The sequence below is a fragment of the Malaya genurostris genome, chromosome 2 (genome assembly GCF_030247185.1).
Source record: "Malaya genurostris strain Urasoe2022 chromosome 2, Malgen_1.1, whole genome shotgun sequence".
NCBI lineage: Eukaryota > Metazoa > Arthropoda > Insecta > Diptera > Culicidae > Malaya > Malaya genurostris.
The window spans coordinates 210226412-210246933 of NC_080571.1; the positions used below are offsets into that span (position 1 = coordinate 210226412).

At 37.0% G+C, this 20522-nt stretch overlaps 1 protein-coding gene across 9 annotated transcripts in view; it reads left to right on the forward strand.

Annotated features, from left to right (window-relative positions):
• LOC131427342 (cGMP-dependent protein kinase, isozyme 2 forms cD4/T1/T3A/T3B) overlaps positions 1 to 18714 on the forward strand; it is a 554292-nt gene extending 535578 nt beyond the window's left edge. For all 9 annotated transcript variants that reach the window (XM_058590437.1, XM_058590434.1, XM_058590436.1 and 6 more), the window contains 7 exons: positions 9151 to 9387; positions 9447 to 9596; positions 9776 to 9980; positions 10041 to 10329; positions 10403 to 10528; positions 17339 to 17528; positions 17602 to 18714. In XM_058590437.1, coding sequence (XP_058446420.1) covers positions 9151 to 9387; positions 9447 to 9596; positions 9776 to 9980; positions 10041 to 10329; positions 10403 to 10528; positions 17339 to 17528; positions 17602 to 17767 — 1363 coding nt within the window. In that variant the 3' untranslated portion in view covers positions 17768 to 18714. The remainder of the gene's footprint in view (positions 1 to 9150; positions 9388 to 9446; positions 9597 to 9775; positions 9981 to 10040; positions 10330 to 10402; positions 10529 to 17338; positions 17529 to 17601) is intronic.
• The last annotated feature ends 1808 nt before the right edge of the window (positions 18715 to 20522 follow it).

Sequence of the window (20522 nt, forward strand, 5' to 3'; positions counted from 1 at the left end):
GTTTACGAAGTTCGAACATCGAACATTGAATGTCTCAGATTTCAGAACCTAGAGCTAATTCTTAAGAATACTTTAGTGGCTTAGAGGAGCACCAAGAAAATATATGTTCAATTTGTATGTTCCTAAGTAGTCCACAAACTGTGTCGAAGACACTCTTCAAAACAATTCTCATTCCTAGTTATAAATGCTTAGAACTTCATATACTCACTAACGCTAGATACTATGAGAAGTCTTTTATCAATCATCTAAGAGATCTTGAAACTTTAATACACTTTTCCAAAGAAACCGTCTAACTAAATCTTCATAATTTTGAGTCACAGGACTAATTCTGCATCAAATGATCGTAAATTATAAGTCTACACAAGAACTGAAATTTACCGGAGAGATTCTGGTTCTAGCTGAATCTCAGCTGAATCTCAGTTTTGGATATGAGAAGGAAAAAGAGAACATTTTTATACTGTGCTCAAATAGCCACACTGCCATGGTGGATGCGGGATGGAAGCGATGCAACGAGTGTGCACTGACAGAAACTACCTGCATACAACTTTATGAAACAACACTGCTTGTCATATAACCTAACATTCTCCGGTTTCTTATAGCTAGCACTTACAGTCCATAGCAATCGCAAACAGTTCGCATTCCAAATCACCTAAGTTCGAACCCGGATTCTCTTCGCGGTAGTGTGGAGATCGCATGAAATCTTTTTTCTTGCTTGCGACTAACATGGAGATTGCATAAAATCTTTTTTCTTGCTTGCGAGTAGTATCGCCTAAATGTATACTATCCCGGACCTGTTTTACCTGTTCTATTTTTAGCTTATGCTCGTGACGTGTCATTTCGAGAAAATCTACATCATATTTAGTTTTCAATGTGCTTTCACTGAGAGCAAAACTAGTTTTCAGTTTGATGTCACACAGCATTTATTTTGCTCTCGATTTTGATCTTTTAACCGTTAAAACGACCAAAACGATAGTAAATTAAGTAGTCGATATATACGAACAGCACATCATCAAATTGAGTTTTCTTTTTGATCTCACACTCTACTCGGGTACCTATTCATTCAAATTTGTTCACTAGTCACTCCCGATCGATGAGACAGTGAAACGGGAAGATTTGTTGGTGGAGCAAACGAAACTTCAAATGACTTGGAACGATTATTCAGGTCGTGGATAATTTCACTAATTATATTAACTTTTAGTTTTGACAGTCGAGTAGCTATTTTGTCATAAGGAAAAATAACCCTGCTCGAGAGCATGGTTCTTTTTGACAATTTGATAGTTTTTTTCCTGCGCCGGAAAAAATCTTTAAACAAATACAATTTTAGACTCTTAATAACAATTAACACATGGATCAATAAGTCCCGAGACTAACAATGGAAACAACATTTTTTTTGCAAAATTTTTTTTATTCATCAACATAATCACCTTTTAGGGTAATACAATGGTTCCAACGTTTTTCCAATTTTTCAATACCATGTTTATAAAAAAATTTATCTTTCGCTTCAAAATAAACTTCAGTTTCAGCGATGACCTCCTCATTTGAGCCAAATCTTTTTCCCTGGAGCATTTTTTTAAGATCAACAAAGAGCCAGTAGTCACTGGGGGCTAATTCTGGCGAGTAGGAGGTGTGGGGAAGCAGATCAAAGCCCAATTCGTTCAATTTCGCCATTGTTTTCATCGACTTGTGGCAGGGTGCATTTTGTTCCATCGAAAGCAATCAGGCACCCACTTGGAAAAAAAACCTTTTTCATGCTCAATTTTTCATGAAGGATAGTAAATACACTTTCATATGATATCTGTGTCATCTCAGCAATCTCACGGAGCTTCACTTTACGATCTTTCATTATAATTTTGTCACTTCACTCACATTTTCCGGTGTAACGGCTTCCACAGGTCTACCGTGTCGGTACGACCACGTTTAAACTCGGCGAACCACCGACAAATCGTTGCTTTTGATGGACAAGAGTCCGGATAACATTTTTCAATCCATTGTTTCGCTTGCACGGTGTTTTTACCCATTAAAAAACAATGTTTTATCAAAACACGAATCTTGGTTTTTTCCATTTTTTAAACAAACTACAAAACGACTTTACTCCAACCTTGATAACTCAGCTGTTTCTGGTCGGATCGACTTAAAATTTTGACCCGTTTCAAGCAAAGGTTAGTACTCTAGAAACACGTGGTTACTGGTTTACTACGAGCGCCATCTCTGCTTTAGTCTCGGGACTTATTGATCCTTGTGTTACTTCTGTGGAATTTCTTTTTATATTTTCAGTAAAAGAAAATTTCCCAATAGAAAATTTTAATACATTGTCAAACTAAGTAATTCTTTATCATTCTCTGTATTACAATTAAGCAAAATAAACCCAAATAACTTTCCATCCGCCAAACTTTGAATTGGGCTGCAGTTTTAGTTAAATTTAACTACTCAATAAAAAATAAGCATCGAAATATCAAGTTTTTACCAAAAGGTAAAATAATTCGCGAGCTGATTCACAACCAGAAAGTATAATAAGAAATTATACATACATAATTTTTACTGAGGATTTGGAATTAGAATTTTCATCCGAAATTAACCATCGAACTGACAAGAAAGATCATGCTTTCGAGCAAGGTTGTTTTGAGTAACTACCAGTGTTGGGTAAAATCAAAATTTCGAAAATCGTGACTGAAAATTTTCACAAGTGATTTATAGACAATTTATACGTATTTGAAATTTATTCGGCACCACATCATTAATAAAAGTTTGGTCAGAAGGTGCTGGTCTAGCAAGCATTTTGTACTTGTGGTTTGCGGTCGTCGATTTTCTTCACGAAGGGCACAATTAACGCCAAGGTGTACGAGGAAGAATGTTTGAAGAAGAAAAGGTACAGTGTCCCAAAACATGCAGGAGTTAAAAAAAACTGGTCAGCTGAAACCAGGAAAGTCACAAAAGTAACTGTGCAGAATTTAATGAAGAATGTCAAGTCCAAAGTGCGAGCGTTTCACAGAAACTAGGATTTTCTTCAATATAATCAGTGAAATGCATAAAAATGTAATTTTCCTACAATATATCGAAAACTGATGTCAAAATATGTTTTTTTTTTTCGCTTTTTTATTCAATAATCATTATTGCTAAGTACTTTTCGATACACTCCTTAAACACAATCACAAAGCTTGTTATGCAGGTGATTAAAAAACATTAGCCATTGCATGCCATGCCATTTAGCTTGAATAACGTACGTAGAAGTAGCAGGAGCGCAGACTACTGCTATGCCAATTCAAACGCGCCGTTCAACCACTACGCCTACTGTGTGTTCGAGACTTGCTGACAGTGCTGTGCTCCTGTTACTTCTTCTAATTACTTCTTACTTCTAATCAAATTCATGATAAATAGCGTTTTATTGGATTTATTATAAATAGTGAAGGGTAATCAGCCAGCTGGAATGGAAATAGCCTTTCGTCGGTATACTCACTATTTGGAATGTGGCAAAAATATGTTTGTAACATATTAACCACCCTAATTGCATCGGAAATATTGCAGTCATTATTTCTCAGTTGCGGCTCAGTGGCGAATGTATTCAGTAGAGATTTTTTTGATGAAAATATAATAATTAAATCTTGCACGAATCACTTCGGTGTCGAACTAAAGCGTAGTCGAAACTTAGCATCGAAGTATCGTCGGAGACTCTTCTTCCTTTCGATTATCTCTTTAGCGACATTTCTTTGGGCGAAAATTCGTCATCAAGTTTCGCTGAAACAAAAAATCAGTTGCGAACTTCGAGGTTCAGAGTTTTGTGGATGCTTGTTTTATGAATGAAAATATCGGAAGTGATTTTTTTAGTCACAGTTTTTTTAGACACTGAACTGTTCGACGGTCAAATTTTTACTATAAATTAAAATAATTGGCGAGATGGTCAACAGCCTCAATTCACGATGAACCCAGTGAGTCTCACTTGAGTATGACAGCAAAAGTCAATTGAATGAGGAATGAGGCCAGAAAGGAAATTTTCATCAGATAATTTCATTCGGAAATAAAATTTTACCGAATTGAATTTGTAGGTTTTGATGGTTGATGCCCAAACGATTCCTAGCCACCGTTTTCCAAAGCACCGGAAATATTGGTCAAATATTCCAAAACGACACTCACCTCGACTACTCAGAGGTGACTCAAACGATTTCTATGAAATAAGGTTAAAATTAAAAGTCTCATATTCCCATTAAGATTATAGGTATCATATCGACCAACCAAATTTTCTCCGGATCCAATTTACGGTTCCTGTAGTATAGGGCAAACGTTAGAAATTTCAAACCGCCGTACAACATGACAATGCATAGAACGTAAAAACTGTTCAAAACTACGTAAAAAACAATTCAAACTGAAGAACTTGTTAGTTGATGTTAGTTGACTTGTTCATAAACTGAGACTTAAATGGAAAGACAATTCCCTGGATAACAGTTAAATTGTATCCGGATCCGACTTTCGGTTTTAGTATTATAGGATGAAGAAACTAGGTTGAAAAGGAGGATGGAAAAATCATAAATTCCTAAAAAATGTTCCAATGCATAGGACTTTTTTTCATAAATACGTTTATTTCATAGGCAATATACATAAGTTTTTCTTCGCCGTGGCATCCACAATACATAGTACTTTAAACCTAATACATTTCGAATATCATATTAGTATGTTGGTATTCATTAGTTAATCTAAGTGCATAGGTCTTGTTAATAGATGTTCATACAAATCTTACTTCGGCTATATCCGTCCCGGGATTCAGTTCCAGGAGTACCGGAGGTAGTGATAGTAAGAGAATAGAGCTTTCTTCATTTCAACACAAACAGAATACACAAAAAACAAGTTTATGTAATTCACTTCAATCGAGCGATACAAACCCAGTATCCGATTTTATCGCCTAACGTTTAAATTGAAAAACTTAATCCACCTATAATGATAATGCCTTTCTTTTTCTTCAAAAAAGTCTCATGAAAATGTTTTTAATCTTTTTATTAAATAATTTTTAACACTATTTCGGGCTTAATTTTGACACCAATTAATTCAGACTGATTCGAGTAGTTCATAAAAGCATGCTTCAGAGTTTAAGTCACATATTCGGCATCATTTTACAAACCAAGCGCTTGACCTTTGCGTTGCCTATTTGTATGAGAAGAGAGATGATAATCTAAAAAAATCCTTCTTGATCCTTCTTAATTTTCATAGATCTTAAAAAAAACAACACTCAGTCTCAGTCGATTTTTTCAATTATTTATTTTTTAGATGACACAAAATCTCAAAGTTTAAGTTTGAAATTTTTGGACTGTTGGCATCAATAAAATTTTCGATTTCGGAAATTTCATGAACTTTCCCTATCGTGATTTTTCAACATCGAAAATTTTCAAACATTAACCGCCGGCAGCACCCCATATCCGATTTGGATGAAATTTGGCATGGGGACTTTTTTCGAGGTGCATAAACTTCTGATATAACCATTATATATATAAAAGCGGTAAAAAACAACGTGTTTCGTCGGTTACGTCACTTATACCATCATATCTCCGGAACCAAATCACAGCCATTTGATCTTCGAACTTGATCAATGGCCCAACCGTACTTTTTAAACGAGCCAAAGTTTGTTAAAATCGGTTCAGCTATCTCTGAGAAAATTAAGCGGTGAAATTATCTTCGAAAAGTGCACACACGGACATTTTCCGAACTCGTCGAGCTGAGTCGAATGGTATATAACACTAGGGGTCTCCGAGGTTTCGTTCGAAAGTTCTATTACGGAAATTTTAGAATCGTGAAAAAATTTATTGATTCAACAATTTTGTTTCATTTGTGTTCCATTTAATGTTTGAAAATTTAATGTAAAATTAATCCCATTGAATCTGAATTATCTATGATTTTTTTGTGATTTTCCGTGGTATGTTTGATTAATATTAATTAAATAATTTCATAATGAAAAATGAATTTCGAAGAATTTACATTGGATGTTTATACTAAACAGCTTTCAAGCATGTTTTTCTTTTCATATTTGTAAGGTTTTGCAACACCCAATATTACGTTTCAAATAATAAAAATTTTCAGTTCCAAGTTTAGCATGCGAGAAAATGTTACGGTGATCATTTTCAAATGATTTTATTCGTCGCGTACATTATGAAATGTCACTTAAGGGACCGTACAGAAGGCTCAAACCTATTTCAATGAATTTTCATACAAGTTCTTGTTACAGATCCTGAAATTTTACAAAATAATTGAAATTATATGAGTGCCCCATACCAGTCTGTGTAAAATTCAATCGTCATCCTAAGAAAGCTTCAAATAATGAAACTTAAATGGCACGACAGGAAAAATTATTGTTTTACGTTTCGCATTCAGCTCATCAGTGCATTAACAGATTATGTTGGACTGCTAATGCCACCTCGCGGATCAACATAATCCGCTAAGCAGGCGTAAAGTATTTACTATTTGCAAATCACTTATTTACACTGAAGTGCATTGGCGAAACGTGGAACAATCAAAATCAGTCATGCGCGCTTTAGTACAAACCAGTGCCCACGAAGTACCAAAACCTAAATGAGATGAAATTAGTTTTGAGCTTCACACTTAAAAAAAATCCTGTGATTTTACATTTTATTAGATGCGCAGTTCACGCAAATTCACGTGGAAGAACATTTGATATTGTGTCTAAAACTCCATGACATAAAATCCATTGAAATAAAAAAAAAAAAAGAATATTGATAGCAACCGCCACGACTGAAACCGAGATTAATTGGATCGCAAGTACGTCTGTTAATCGACTGAGCCACAGAAGCTTGCATCTGCTTGGCTGGTAAAAGGTGCATTTAAATTTATACAATCGCACCTGCTAACAGAATGCAGGTGACTTAATCCCTCATACGATGTAATTCATAAAGACCTAATTTGCCAAATGACGGAAAATTTTATTTGTAATGACTTAATGTTAGATGAGCTTGAATTTTACTGATTTCGACTGTAACTTGCGTTCTGCTAGCAGGTGCAACTGTATAAATTTAAATGCACCTTTTATCAGCCAAGCAGATGCATGTTTCTGTGGTTCAGTCGATTGACAGTAGTACTTGCAATCCAATGATTTTTCGGTTGAAGTCGCGGCGGTTACTATCAGTGTTCTTATTTTTATTTTAATGAATTTCATGTCATGGAGTTTTAGACACAATATTAAATGTTCTTCCACGTAAATTTGCGTGAACTGCGACGCTCCATTTATGTGCATCTAATAAGATGTAAAATCACAGGGTTTTTTTTAAGTGTGTAATATCAATGGTTTGCTCCAGACATACTACAATGAAAGATGCACACAGTTCGAAAAAATCTTGTGATTTTACATCTTATAAGATGCACATAATTGGAGCGTCGTATTTCACACAAATTTATATTCAAAAACATGTAAAATTGTGTGATTTGAAAATTACATGGCTTGAATTCGAATGAAATAAAAAGCAAAAGATCGATAGCAGCAGCGCGACTTGAACCGAGAAACATTAGATCACAAGCACATCGGTTACCCGTCTGAACCACAGTGCTCATATCTGTTCATAGAATAATTGATACATATAAATCCATACAGCGGCACTGGCTAGACGAGTGCAAATTACACTAGGAGTGTGTAAAATTCTGTGCGAGTGGAATATAACGTCATTTGAAAAATTAAGTAGTTGTGAATTGTATCGTTTGTAGAATTCTGTCACCAGTAAAATTCATAGTTTTTTTCTGTGCAGAACCTAACAGCCCTTGGATAACGTAAATTGTATTTGACTTGCTAGAGAATTTTTTATCATACAACAGTTTATCTATACACGGAAAATAAAAACTACCTATTTTTGACTTCTTTTTCCTTAGTTTTGAGTTCATCTGATTTTTTTTTTCTTTCGGTCGCTCCTTCCATTGTTGTCAAAATACAAAGAGCAAAATCACCCAACAGCGCGAGTTTCATTCAATAAGCTAAAATTAAGCTAACCGTATCAACTTGAAATTGAGTCAATACGACTCAACTGTAGAGGAAATATAACTTACCATTGAGTAGATATAACTAATCTTTAAGTATTTTTTTGCACGTACCTTACGGAATCTATCAAGAGCCACTTTACCAGAAATTAGGTTATTGAACGGAACCCCCAAATTGGGTGGAATGTACTTAAAATTAGGTTGTTTTGCGGTTCTGTGTAGATTGTGTAGAAGCACGTGCTTAAAAAAATTCTTTAATTTTGCAAAGGGATTGAAAACGCATCGGCGTCTCAATTGATTTAAATTACGGAAATGGGGTCATATTATTCCATTAAAAATTTCGTATTACAAACATTTTCTTTTTCAGTACTTGAACCGAATAAATTTTCGAGAAACTCGATTCGAGATGCATAATGTCAGCCCAGACTTTCTTCCGATGCTCTGATTGTTGTCCAACAGTGCCAAGATGTTGTGGATGCCAAAACCGGCGCTTCCGGTGTTCACAAAATGCCGCAAGATATCCGTTTTTGCACGGCAGGATACCGTTCGTTGAACGCGCACACTGATAGAGCTGTCAAATTCAATTTGCTGACTGATGGGTTACTATGATCAATGCTGCATGGGTAATCAGCAGAATCACACCGTTTTCAATTGCTGAATCCGCAGTCAAGTTTGACCCGACCTTTCGCAAACCTAGAACTGCCGGCAGTCAAAACACCAAACATCACTTTACAGGGTTCAAACCTTCACTGCACTTAAGCCGGTGAGCAATCGGAGCGTAATTCGCCTCTGCCGTTATTACCGCTGCTACCTACTGCTGATGCCGAAGTGATTGTGCTCGAAAACGTTCATTTATTTGGTAGTTGAAAAAAAAAACGCAAAGGTCATCAAGCAGCTTGAATGGAAGTCAGTCATATTGTTTTAAGGGTAGTAATGAACAACCATCGCTGTCAGAAACAAAAACCCCGCACGGTCAAGGCCATCCAATTATCTTTTACGAGGGCCAATGAATGATAATGACAGTCCATGACCCAACGCTTAAAAACAGTTTCTACGGCGAACGAACCGAACCATCATTAGTCGATAATCGTGCTACACTTTCAGCTGTTGAAATTTTTTTGTTCTCTTCACTCGAACTATCTGATGTCGGACAAGTATCTCTAATCAGGACTTTTCTCTTCCGCATTTCAGCGTTCCCATCTTCAAAAATCTCCCGGAAGACACCCTGTGCAAGATTTCCGACGTACTCGAAGAGTGCTACTACCAGAAAGGTGACTACATCATTCGCCAAGGTGCTCGAGGAGACACGTTCTTCATTATATCCAAGGGACAGGTGCGGGTGACGATCCGGCAGCCCGAAACCCAGGAGGAGAAATTCATTCGTACACTCGGCAAGGGTGACTTTTTCGGCGAAAAGGCTCTTCAAGGGTTTGTATCATCTACTTGCACGATACAGTTTGAAATATATTCAAATATTTCGATTTCAGAGATGATCTACGGACGGCTAACATTATTTGCGATTCACCGGAAGGTGTCACCTGTTTAGTCATTGATCGGGACACGTTCAATCAGCTGATCTCCAATTTGGATGAGGTCAAAAATCGCTACAACGACGATGTAGTGATTCAGAAAAAGAAGTAAGTACCATGTCAGTCAGTTGGTTAATATTTTCTACTCCTGAAAAAAAATACGATCAATTGTTCTCATCCGATCGAAAGCATTCCTATCTGAGGACTTGTGAGTATGAGTAAATGCAAACCATGCATCTCACATACGCAAACCAAACTATTCACTAATCGGTTTCAATTACTCTTAGGATCTACGAGGAGTTCCGGGATGTGCGGCTCTCCGATATGCGCGTGCTGGCTACGCTGGGTGTGGGAGGTTTCGGTCGTGTTGAACTGGTCCAGCTGGCCCAAGATAAGTCGCGATCCTTTGCACTGAAACAGATGAAAAAGTCACAAATTGTTGAAACTCGTCAGCAGCAGCATATTATGTCCGAAAAGGAAATCATGAGCGAAGTATTGATTGTGGCCCCGTTTCTCCTGTGGCATTTACTGATCAAGCTTTATTTTTTCCAGGCCAACAGCGATTTCATCGTAAAGTTGTACAAGACTTTCAAAGATCGCAAATACTTGTACATGTTGATGGAAAGCTGCCTCGGAGGTGAACTGTGGACGATTCTGCGCGATCGTGGCCACTTCGACGATTCCACGACCCGGTTCTACACGGCTTGTGTGGTGGAAGCCTTCGATTATCTGCACTCACGCAACATCATCTATCGGGATCTGAAGCCGGAAAATCTCCTGCTGGACGTTTCCGGATACGTGAAACTGGTGGACTTCGGTTTCGCCAAAAAGCTTCAGTCAGGTAGGGGGTATCGGAAAGTGTTCTAAATGGAGCGGCTCAATTATTATCATATTTCTATTCTGTTTCCGATCAGGTCGGAAAACTTGGACATTCTGCGGAACGCCAGAGTATGTAGCACCGGAGGTGATTCTTAACCGAGGCCATGACATCAGTGCTGACTACTGGTCACTAGGAGTGCTTATGTTCGAACTGTTAACTGGTAAGTGATCTTTTCTATTCTGCTGAAACATTTGAAACGTATTCTAGGCAATTTTGTGCTAACTAAGCAGCATTTGCGGGAAGTTTTAATTTCTGTTTTAATTGGAAAAAAAAGTAAAGCTAAAGTGCGTCAAATGCTTGTGGATGTTAATGGTGATAATGCAACAACTGATAAATCATGTAGGGAATGGGTTCGACGTTTCAAGAATGAAGATTTCATCGTTGAAGACTGGCCTCGCTCTGGACAGTCTAAAAATTCGAAAACAAACAGTTGGAAGTATTACTCGATAAAGATCAGAGTCAAACTCAAGAAAAGCTTGCAAAATCATTGGAAGTGACTCAACAAGCAGTTTCTGTACCATTGAAATCCATGGAAATGATTCAAAAGCAAGGCAGTTGGGGGGTGTCTTATGAGCTGAAACCGAGAGACATTGAAAGGCGGTTTTTCACTTGTGAGCAACTGATTCAACGGCAACAAAGAAAGGGTTTTTACATGGAATTGTTACTATGGAAGAAAAAGTAGATATTCTATGATAACCTCAAGAAGAAAAAATACTAGGCTATGGCCGGTGAATCGTTATCTTCTAGCGAAGTCATTCTACTGATACAAAATTTGGACAATAGAAAGAGCTCTTATTAAAACCTACAGATTGATGGCTCCCATCCGTGCCTTTTGAAAAATGAAAAGCTAAAACAATTTACAGATATATTCGAAATTTCAAGTTCTCGTTGAAAAATAATCATTTAAACAGTTATAGTCCCATAGATTACGATTGAATTCCATCTGGATCCGATTTCCGGTTCGGGAATTACGGGGTAAAATGAACTAAAAACATGCAACCGGTTTAAATGAAAGGTCTTACAACCCCATATAACCTTACCAAATTTTATTTAGATACGACTAACGGTTCCGGAATTACAACCTGATACACGGAACGACCGAAATTAGCTCTGCGCCTAATTCGTACTACTGTTTTTGAATTAGTTGATTTTAACAACAAAATTTCCAAAATAACTATAAAATTAGTCAAAATTAAGAATTTACTTTGCTGAAAAAAACACTTATTTTTAGAGAATGTGTTTAGTTGGCGAATATTCTGGACACAAACCAGCAATATTTCAATCCAAAACTAAATTCTCATTGACAACTAATTTTGTTATTAAAATCAGAAAATTTGTTTCTATTTATCTATCACCATCATTACTGAAGGACAGCACAAAGAAATCAAAAATGAAATTATTTTTATTAACAAGTTTATTTACCAAAAACTCATGAGAAATGTCAAAGTAAAAACAATCCATTAAAAAACTAAAAGGGACAGTCTTGTTGAAACTGCTTGCAATTTGTTTAGATGTTTTTCGCATGTGTGACGATAATTCCATATATAAATTTCTAAACCGATATGTAAAAATGACGTAAACTGTTAGTCGAAAGTGTATTTATTCAGAATTTGTGCGCATTTGAAGCGATTGTGCGTAAGATTGTTTTTACGTAAAACAGTAAAGTGAGTTTCGAATGTTGCACTTCCGGGCTACGCCCTCCGGGGTACTACTTGTATTCGGTTTTTGTTTTCCGAGTGCTCAAAGTTTTCAGTGTTAGAGTCGATTTCGCGAAGTCGAATGAAAAAAACAACGATTTAGAAGAAAAATTTTCAAAAAGAAGTTTATGTTTCACTTATGTTTTTTTCTCCACATCGTATTTATACCTGCCAATATAGAAAAGATAACAGCGACTGAAATTTTTTCGGTAATAGTGTGCCATCTAGTGGCTAGTAGTCATTACGGTGTTAACGGTGACAGAGCGCCATGTAGCTGCAAATTGCAGAAACCAACTCAACCATTTATGTTGGTTGAAAACAACGTTTTATTTCTCTAATTCAACTAATAAAATAAGTTGAATGGATATGAAGTGTGCTTAAGCTAAGAAATGACAGCACGTTTAATTGGTGAATTCAACTAAAAAAATAGCCATTTCAACAAATATTTTATTACTATTAAGGGAATTAGAATTAAAAAATCTAAATTTGCAAAAGTAAGATTTTTTTAGTTGTCTCAAAAATTAACCGTTGTGCACTCGAAAAAAAAAACACCTTTAACCACCCGAATGGGTACCCGGGTACCCATTTTTTTAAATCGCTGTAAGTTGAGCATTTTTCAACCGATTGAAGTAATTTTAGCACTGTTGGATTCAGGAACTTAAGCTCTTTGGGATTGGTACCCATAAAGATGGACATGGTGCTCCTGGTTCCCAGGAACCCGGATATCCTAAATGAGTTCCGACATCGAGGCATTTATACACGGATTTCACGTATTTTTGTAATCTTATCTAAGAATTGCTATATGAAATCAAGTGCTATGCTGAGTTGTTATGTTTATATATTTCAGGGGGCATCCGTTATGTACGTAACATAAAATTTTGAATTTTTCTACCACTCCTTTCCCCCTTTGTCGAGCATTTCTCAATCTTTTCACCATGTATTGTCACGTATTTTTGAAACCTCTCCCCCCTAAACGCGTGACGTACTTTATGTATGTTCCCTTATATACTTCACTTTCTTATCTTCAGTTTGAAAATTATTATGTACTTCAGGCCTATTGCGAGGAGCACGCAATACAATTTTTAATTCTGGCAACAAACATTTCGAAACATCACGAAGTTACTTCCCAAACAGTTTCGTTCTCATTTATATTTCCTTTTTTTCGTTCTATGAGAGTAAGTCCAGAATAGGCCAACTACCCTTTAGATGACGTCATTTTTCTACAAAAGGTTCATTTTGGTACGGCCTTTCTCAAATAGCTGGTTTGGAAAAGTTTCAAATTAGTAAATGACATTTATGGTGGAAAACACAAGTGTCGGAACATTCTACGGAAATCCGGATTAACGGGAACCAGAAGAACCTACTACAGCAATATACACGGCCATCGAAAAGTGGATAAATTTCTGAATTTACCCGTACTGAAAAAATTCAAATCGGATGGAATTTGCCTTAGTTACAAGCATTTTTATTTGTGGGTACCCGGGTACCCATTCGGGTGTTTACGTAATAAAAAAAATTTGAGCCCCCCCATTCGACCCCCCTTACTGTAAAATGAAAAGTCAAAGCATGAGAAGTTATGGTCCAACTAGTTCTTGGAATTGACCGAATTGCAGAATCTTAGTTTAAACCTAACTCAGAAATTTCTTATTTTGAAATTCGAAAAGGTACCCGGGTACCCATTCGAGTGCATAAGGGTTAACTAACTAACATCAGAAAATCAACTAATTTTTTCGCCAAAATGCTGATTTTTATCTTTCCGTGTAGATATAAAAATCTCATTTTCAGGGGCGTGTTTTGCCTTTCTATGCAATCACTGTGAAAACCGACTTTTAAATCGAGATCCGGAAGGCCGAATGTTATATATTATTCGAATCACCTCGACGAACTGAGCGTGTATGTGTGTGTATATAACAAAAATGGACACTCCCTTTTCTCGGAGGTGGCTGAACCGATTTTTACAAACTAAGATTCAAAGGAAAGGTCTTATGGTCCTATAGCCTGCTATTGAATTTCATTTGGATCCGACTTCCTGTTCCAGAGTTATAGGGTAATATGTGAAAATTAAGTATAAAATATGCACTCGATTTTCTCGAAAATGGCTTGACCGATTTTCACAAACTGAAATTCAAACGAAAGGTCTTAAAATTTATTAAAATTTTCTAGAACATTTCGTCAGGATCTCACTGTCGGTTTCGGAACTAGAGTACAATAAGTGTGAAATTTTCAATTTCATGTGTTTTTTCGTAAACGATGGCAAACACAAATACAAATCCCATAAAGCTGACTGATAAATTCTTCTAGTTTGCAGAACTTATTAATTTGGGGGCATATAAACTTGTTTTTTCACTGAAAGTTTCCCATTTCATGTTCCGGAAGCACCAAAAAAACTCCAAAAGTAGAACTCGCTTCGATTTCTTAACAATGCTTGAACCGATTTTCTCAAATCTTTATTTAAATTGATACTCATATTGTATCAAAAACTACTGTGATCCATTCGGATCTGACTTTCGGTTAGAACGCAACTACAGGGCGATGAGTGTCAAAGCTATCAAACCGCTATATGAAATGACGATACAAAACCAGTACGCACCGGTACGAGCTGGCACGGGAGAAGAAAACACAACTCGCCATCACAAACAATGCACACAGCGGGCTTTGTTCAATTTCATACACGCTATAAGCAAAGTCTTGGCATTACATTCCTTTGGTGGAATTTGGCCTTTCTGTTTCAATAGACTTCGCAGCCGATTCTTAGTGTACAAAATCATTGCATGGCTAGTACTATGGATCCTACTGACACCAAGAATCCTTCAAGGTCGGAGCTCGAACAATACACGCTATAAAGAAAACGAAAATCAACACCTAAGCTGTTTACTTACTCACTTTCCCCAGATAGAGCGTGACCGATTTGCACAAACTTAGATTCAAATGAAAGACATTTTGATCCCATACAAAGCTTTAGAATTTCATCCGAATAAAACTTTCGGTTCCGGAGTTACGGGGTGAAGAGAATTAAAAATGTAAAATTAAACTTTAAACGGCGAAGCCAAAAACGTGAAAAAATTCTAAACTGAGCTCGAAACTATTCCAACCGTTGTTCATTGTTAGTAGACGGCCTATCAAACTAATACCGGCTGTCCTGGTTCCCTATTTCCGATTCCGGAAGCATCGAAAATAGTGTTTAAATACTCCAAAATGAAACTCATTGATCAACTATTTTCACTGAGATGGTTTGGCCGATTTTCATGAACTTTGGTTTAAGTTGAAGGTGTTATAATCCCAAATAAAATTCCTAATATTTATGGTATGACCATTAGGTGAATTAAAACAGGTTTTTTAAAGGGCAGCATTAAAAATTCACACCATTCGTTTCTACCATTAACATTGTTACTCACATCGATTCGATCATACTGTTTCTGTTGAAAATTGTTTTCACTAAGCCTTCAATTCGTATATAAATGCTATGGATAAGTTAAAATGAAGACCAAAACAATGTGTAAACAGCTTCAACATTAAGGGTTCTGTTTCTGCATTGCATTGTTTTGAAATTACTCACAAACATTTTAGGATAATAATTAATATATTTACAAATAAAACTAATTTCCTTCTTGAATTTTATGTGCTGTCAATCTGTAGTGTTGTAGAATTTCGATTTGAATTGTAGTTTAGCTGGTTTGTGTTTAGGTTTAATGTAAACTAAAAATATTTCCTGAATATAAGAAATATCTTACACACTTAATTTTTTTAGCTTAGATTTAGCTGGCAAAAAATTGCCGAAATTCGTCTTGGTACCCTCAAATTTGACAAACGTCAAATATTGCCGAAATCGACAGCAGAAGACTCACTGTTTGCTTAGTGAATCTTTCACTGAATATTCGGTAATGCAATAAATTGAAAAAAATGAAAAAATAAATTACCGAATCATCAGTAATTATAAAGTTAGCCGATTAATTTAATTCGAGATTTCTCTACATTATAAACACGTCATTTAGGATCAAGAATTCATTTTATTTACACTTATAGGAGGCTTACAAATTTGTTACTGATAGTGCTTAAAGCCTCTACCTCAAGTAGCATAAAATAATTGTCGGAAGGCTCGCATTCGATACCGAATACCGTAGAAACCATTCAAAGAGTATTAAATGCTGACAGTTTTCCCGGTCCCATGGGAACTGCTACATCTCTCGAAACTCAAGAGCAGTCTTCTTCGCCAAATTCCTCAGACAGCGGCGTTTCCGGATGCGGCCACTTCGAGTCGAGCTGGAAATATGAAAATAAAAATAATTTTTTTATATATTGATTTTTAACTTCCAAAAATCCCATGATAACTTTACGACAATAGAAACAAGTAATGGAAGTTGCTTTCTATAACAAAAAATAATGTGTTGCAATCGTACTTACTGAATAGATCGTAGATTCTTACGTCTTCCTTTCTAACAGTTTCTAAAATAGCCATTTTTTCACTAGAAAATTTCACCAGAAAATATCCGCTCAATGCGAAGCGAAAATGTAACGCGACAATAAATGACAGCTGTCGTCAGTGCGGTAAAACTTCATTTCAATCCGTCTCATTCATTTTACTTTTGTTGCTGAAGCTCCCAGAATGCATCGTCAATTGAATAACCGTACCTAGTCACTTGAAGTTTTGCTTGCTCAGTTTGTACTGCCAAGTAGTTCATTGTCTTCCTTGTCTTTACTGTGGGTAGTGAGCAAGTGTGAATGAATAAGCAGTAACATTAACTCGATAACACAAAACTCTCTCCGACCATAATGATAAATAGAGGGTGGCGAATCTCATTCGAGTTTTCAATTATCACCAGCAAGTTGAAATTTTCACTGTTAGAAATGTATTGAGATGCGTTTCGATATATTAGAAATGAAAACTGAAAGAGGGAACAATTAATTCATGTTTATTTTGTAATTGATATTTCAGTTATCATGACTGGTTTACCTTCCTACCATTATCTTGAACCAATTCGAATGTTTACATGAACCTCACTTGAAGGTCGCTCTATCATTAAAATAGTAAGAGATATTTTGTTCCTTCAAGAGATAAACTGACCTTGGTTTAACTGAGCTTCGGTTGAGAGAGAAACGAATGAAGGACGGGATGATGCCAATTCGGTGCGACTGCGAAGGGTGTGTGTTAGAATGTGAAGTTTACTGCAGTATAGTGCTCGTCAGTGTGTGCTCACATTCGATTTCAATTGAGTTGAATGAAGTTTTACAGCACTGGTTGTCAAATTCGTAACCTTTTTTTTTGTTCATTACAGGAACTCCTCCTTTCACTGGAGCCGATCCGATGCGCACGTACAACATCATCCTGAAGGGTATCGACGCGATCGAGTTTCCGCGGAACATTACACGCAACGCGAGTGCTCTGATCAAGAAACTGTGCCGGGACAATCCAACGGAACGATTAGGTTATCAACGCGGTGGCATCAGTGAAATTCAAAAGCATAAGTAATCCAAAACCGGCTGCAGAATTTCTGGGAACACACGTCATTCCTAATCAATTCCATTCTTTCTTCGGCAGGTGGTTCGATGGCTTCTATTGGGAGGGACTGCGGAATCGTACTCTGCCGCCACCGATCCTACCGAAAGTGCAGAGCGTGGTCGACACCACCAACTTTGACGACTACCCGGCCGATCCGGACGGTCCGCCACCGGATGATCTTTCCGGATGGGACGAGGAATTTTAAGGACGGACCGGAAGAAGAGCGATGGATTTCTTCCCAGGTTTCATGTTATTTTATTTGTTAGAACAAGAAAGTATACAGGTTTGCTCGGAACAAGGTTACTTTTGCTAGCAAATCTAGTTTGTGACTACGTAGTTTTAAGCATTCGTTCATTTGTACGCGCTCGCAGTACGGGAATCAGTTCAATTCGAATATCGTGCAGGACCTTAGCCTCTAGCAAAAGGACTTTGTATCACTATTACTGTAGCGCAAACTATGACGAGCAAAAAAAAATGATTGAATGGTAAGTATGAGAGTATATCTTGGAGCCATGCTGGGGTCCCGCTGAAAGGGAAAGAAAAATCTCAAAATTGACAAATAACATTTAGTTCACTTGGATGACATGCGGAAGAGAAATGGCGGTCAAAATATCTTCCTAATCAATTTTAAATATGTTAACTTTTAAAACATTTATTTATCCTCACATAAGCGAACACTGGTATTCGTGCTACTGTTTTACGTGGGTTTCTAACAAATGAGAGAAAAATCGTATGAATTAAAAAGTCAATGCTTTCTAGCCGAAAACAGAACCAACAATTAAAGTTGAAAAACAATCACACCGTACAGTTTTTAGTAAATCTTCTGGCTCATCGACAGCGTTTTTCAATAGCATAATAAAAATTAGAAAAAAATATCAGTCCCCTAACCAACACAATTCAACAAGATCATCGTTTTTTGTGCAAATTCAAACCTTTCTTGCCCCTGTAAAAATGTTTATTTCTGTTATGATGTAAAATGAAGTTTTGTAAAAAAAAATGTACATATACAATTGCTTTTTAAAATTAGAAATGGTCGAACCGATGCAAAGAAACTGTGAACAAGCGAGTAAAATCAATGAACTCCGATTCAACCTGGTTGAGAACTAGGGACAAGGCAGATATGATAATAAACAAATCGCAAGCACACTTAAATCGGCCGATTGGCTGTGGATTCCATGCTTCCCGATGACAGCCCTTTGACAGTTTCCGGAGGAATCTTCTTTTCCGTCAGCATCGATTGTTCACATAAATCTATCTAATGTGACTGCTAAATTTTTAAAAATAGTGCAAACATCATTTATTATTTCAATGTATTTTTTCGGAGGAAAATTAATGTTTATCAAAATGAAAATTAATGTTTATCAAAATTAGTTGATTGCCACTACAAATTTTGTTTTAGAAAAGACGCCGAATTGCAGGGTGAGATACCTTATTTACCTTACCTACTTCGCAAATCGCCTTCCACCTGATCCACTCGAACCACCCTGTTCGCTGTGCTCCTCTTTTTCTTGTCCCAGCCGGATCAGATTCAAGAACCCTTTTTCACTGGACTGTGTTCCGGCATCCTCATGACAAGCGCAGCCCATCGTTGTCGTTCGATTTTTGCTGTCCGTACGATGAGTGGTTCTCCTAGCAGTTGTTGCAATTAGTGGCTCATAAGTCATCTCCATCTGCACTTAGCCATAGATGGTCCCCAACACATTTCTTTCGAAAACACTAAGGGCGCGTTGGTTCCCTGCCAACATAGTACAGGTCGCGTGGCCATAGAGAGCAACCGGTTTAATGACCGTTTCGAAGATGGTCAATTTCGGGTGGTGGCAAACTTTACTCGATCCAAGAGGTTTTCCTGAGTCCACAGTATGCACGTTTTTATGCTAAAATACGTCTCTGAATTATTCTGCTAGTATCATAATCGACGGTCACCAGTGAGGCCAAATTTTCAAACTCCTCGAACACGTACATATCGGTTCCGTCTTTTAAAATTCGTGATGGGAAGCTTAGTGTTTCTTCTTTGGTGCCTTTTCCTCTCATGTGTTTTGTTTTCGACGCATTTATAGCCAGTCCGATACGCTTAGCTTCATCTTTCAGTCCAAAGTATGTATCCATCATCTTCTCCAAGTTACGTGTTATAATATCAAAATCATCAACGAATCCGAAAAACTGTGCGATCTTTCAGAAGATTGTACCACTCGTTTCGAACATCGCTCTTCAAATCACACCTTCCAGAACAATATTGAACAAGAGAGTCCACCACCTTGCCGTAGCCTTCCACGAGAAGAGACTCGTGAGCGTCCCAGATACTCGGACGTGACACATCACTCTATCCATCGTTGCTTTGACCAATCGCGTCAGTTTATTCGGAAAACCGTATTCGTGCAAAATCTGTCACAGCTGTTCTAAATCGATTGTACCGTGTGCCGCTCTGAAATCAATAGGTAAATAGGTTATGAGTGGATAAATGGTCTCGTTACTCCATCGGAGGTGAAGATTGTAGAGATGAACTGGTCTGGCTGGAAGGGCCTGGTGAATTACTGTCTGATACAACCAATATATCGGGTTTGATTCCTGATTTGTTCAAGGATCTTCTCGGGTACGAAATTTTCTTGGATAACCCTAGATAGTAAACCGGAAATATTTTAATGTTTTCTTGTTCTCAGTTGTAGAATTTATACCTGCTGGATCAACCAGATCGTTTTATATTTAGTTAGGGTAAGGGCTCCCTAATTCATCTCATTTGTAAGGACGTTACCTTGAAAACCTTGTTCATCCACTAAAATCACTACGATTTTTTCATATTTCTGCTTAATTCGCCTTGCTCTACATTAGGAATTCATCCACATTCCGCTGAAATTAAAATAATATTAAAAATTCAGCTAAAAACACTTCTGATATTGTTACGGACCAGTTTAGTAATGCAATTATATCAGTTTAGTAATGCAATTATATCAGTTTAGTAATGC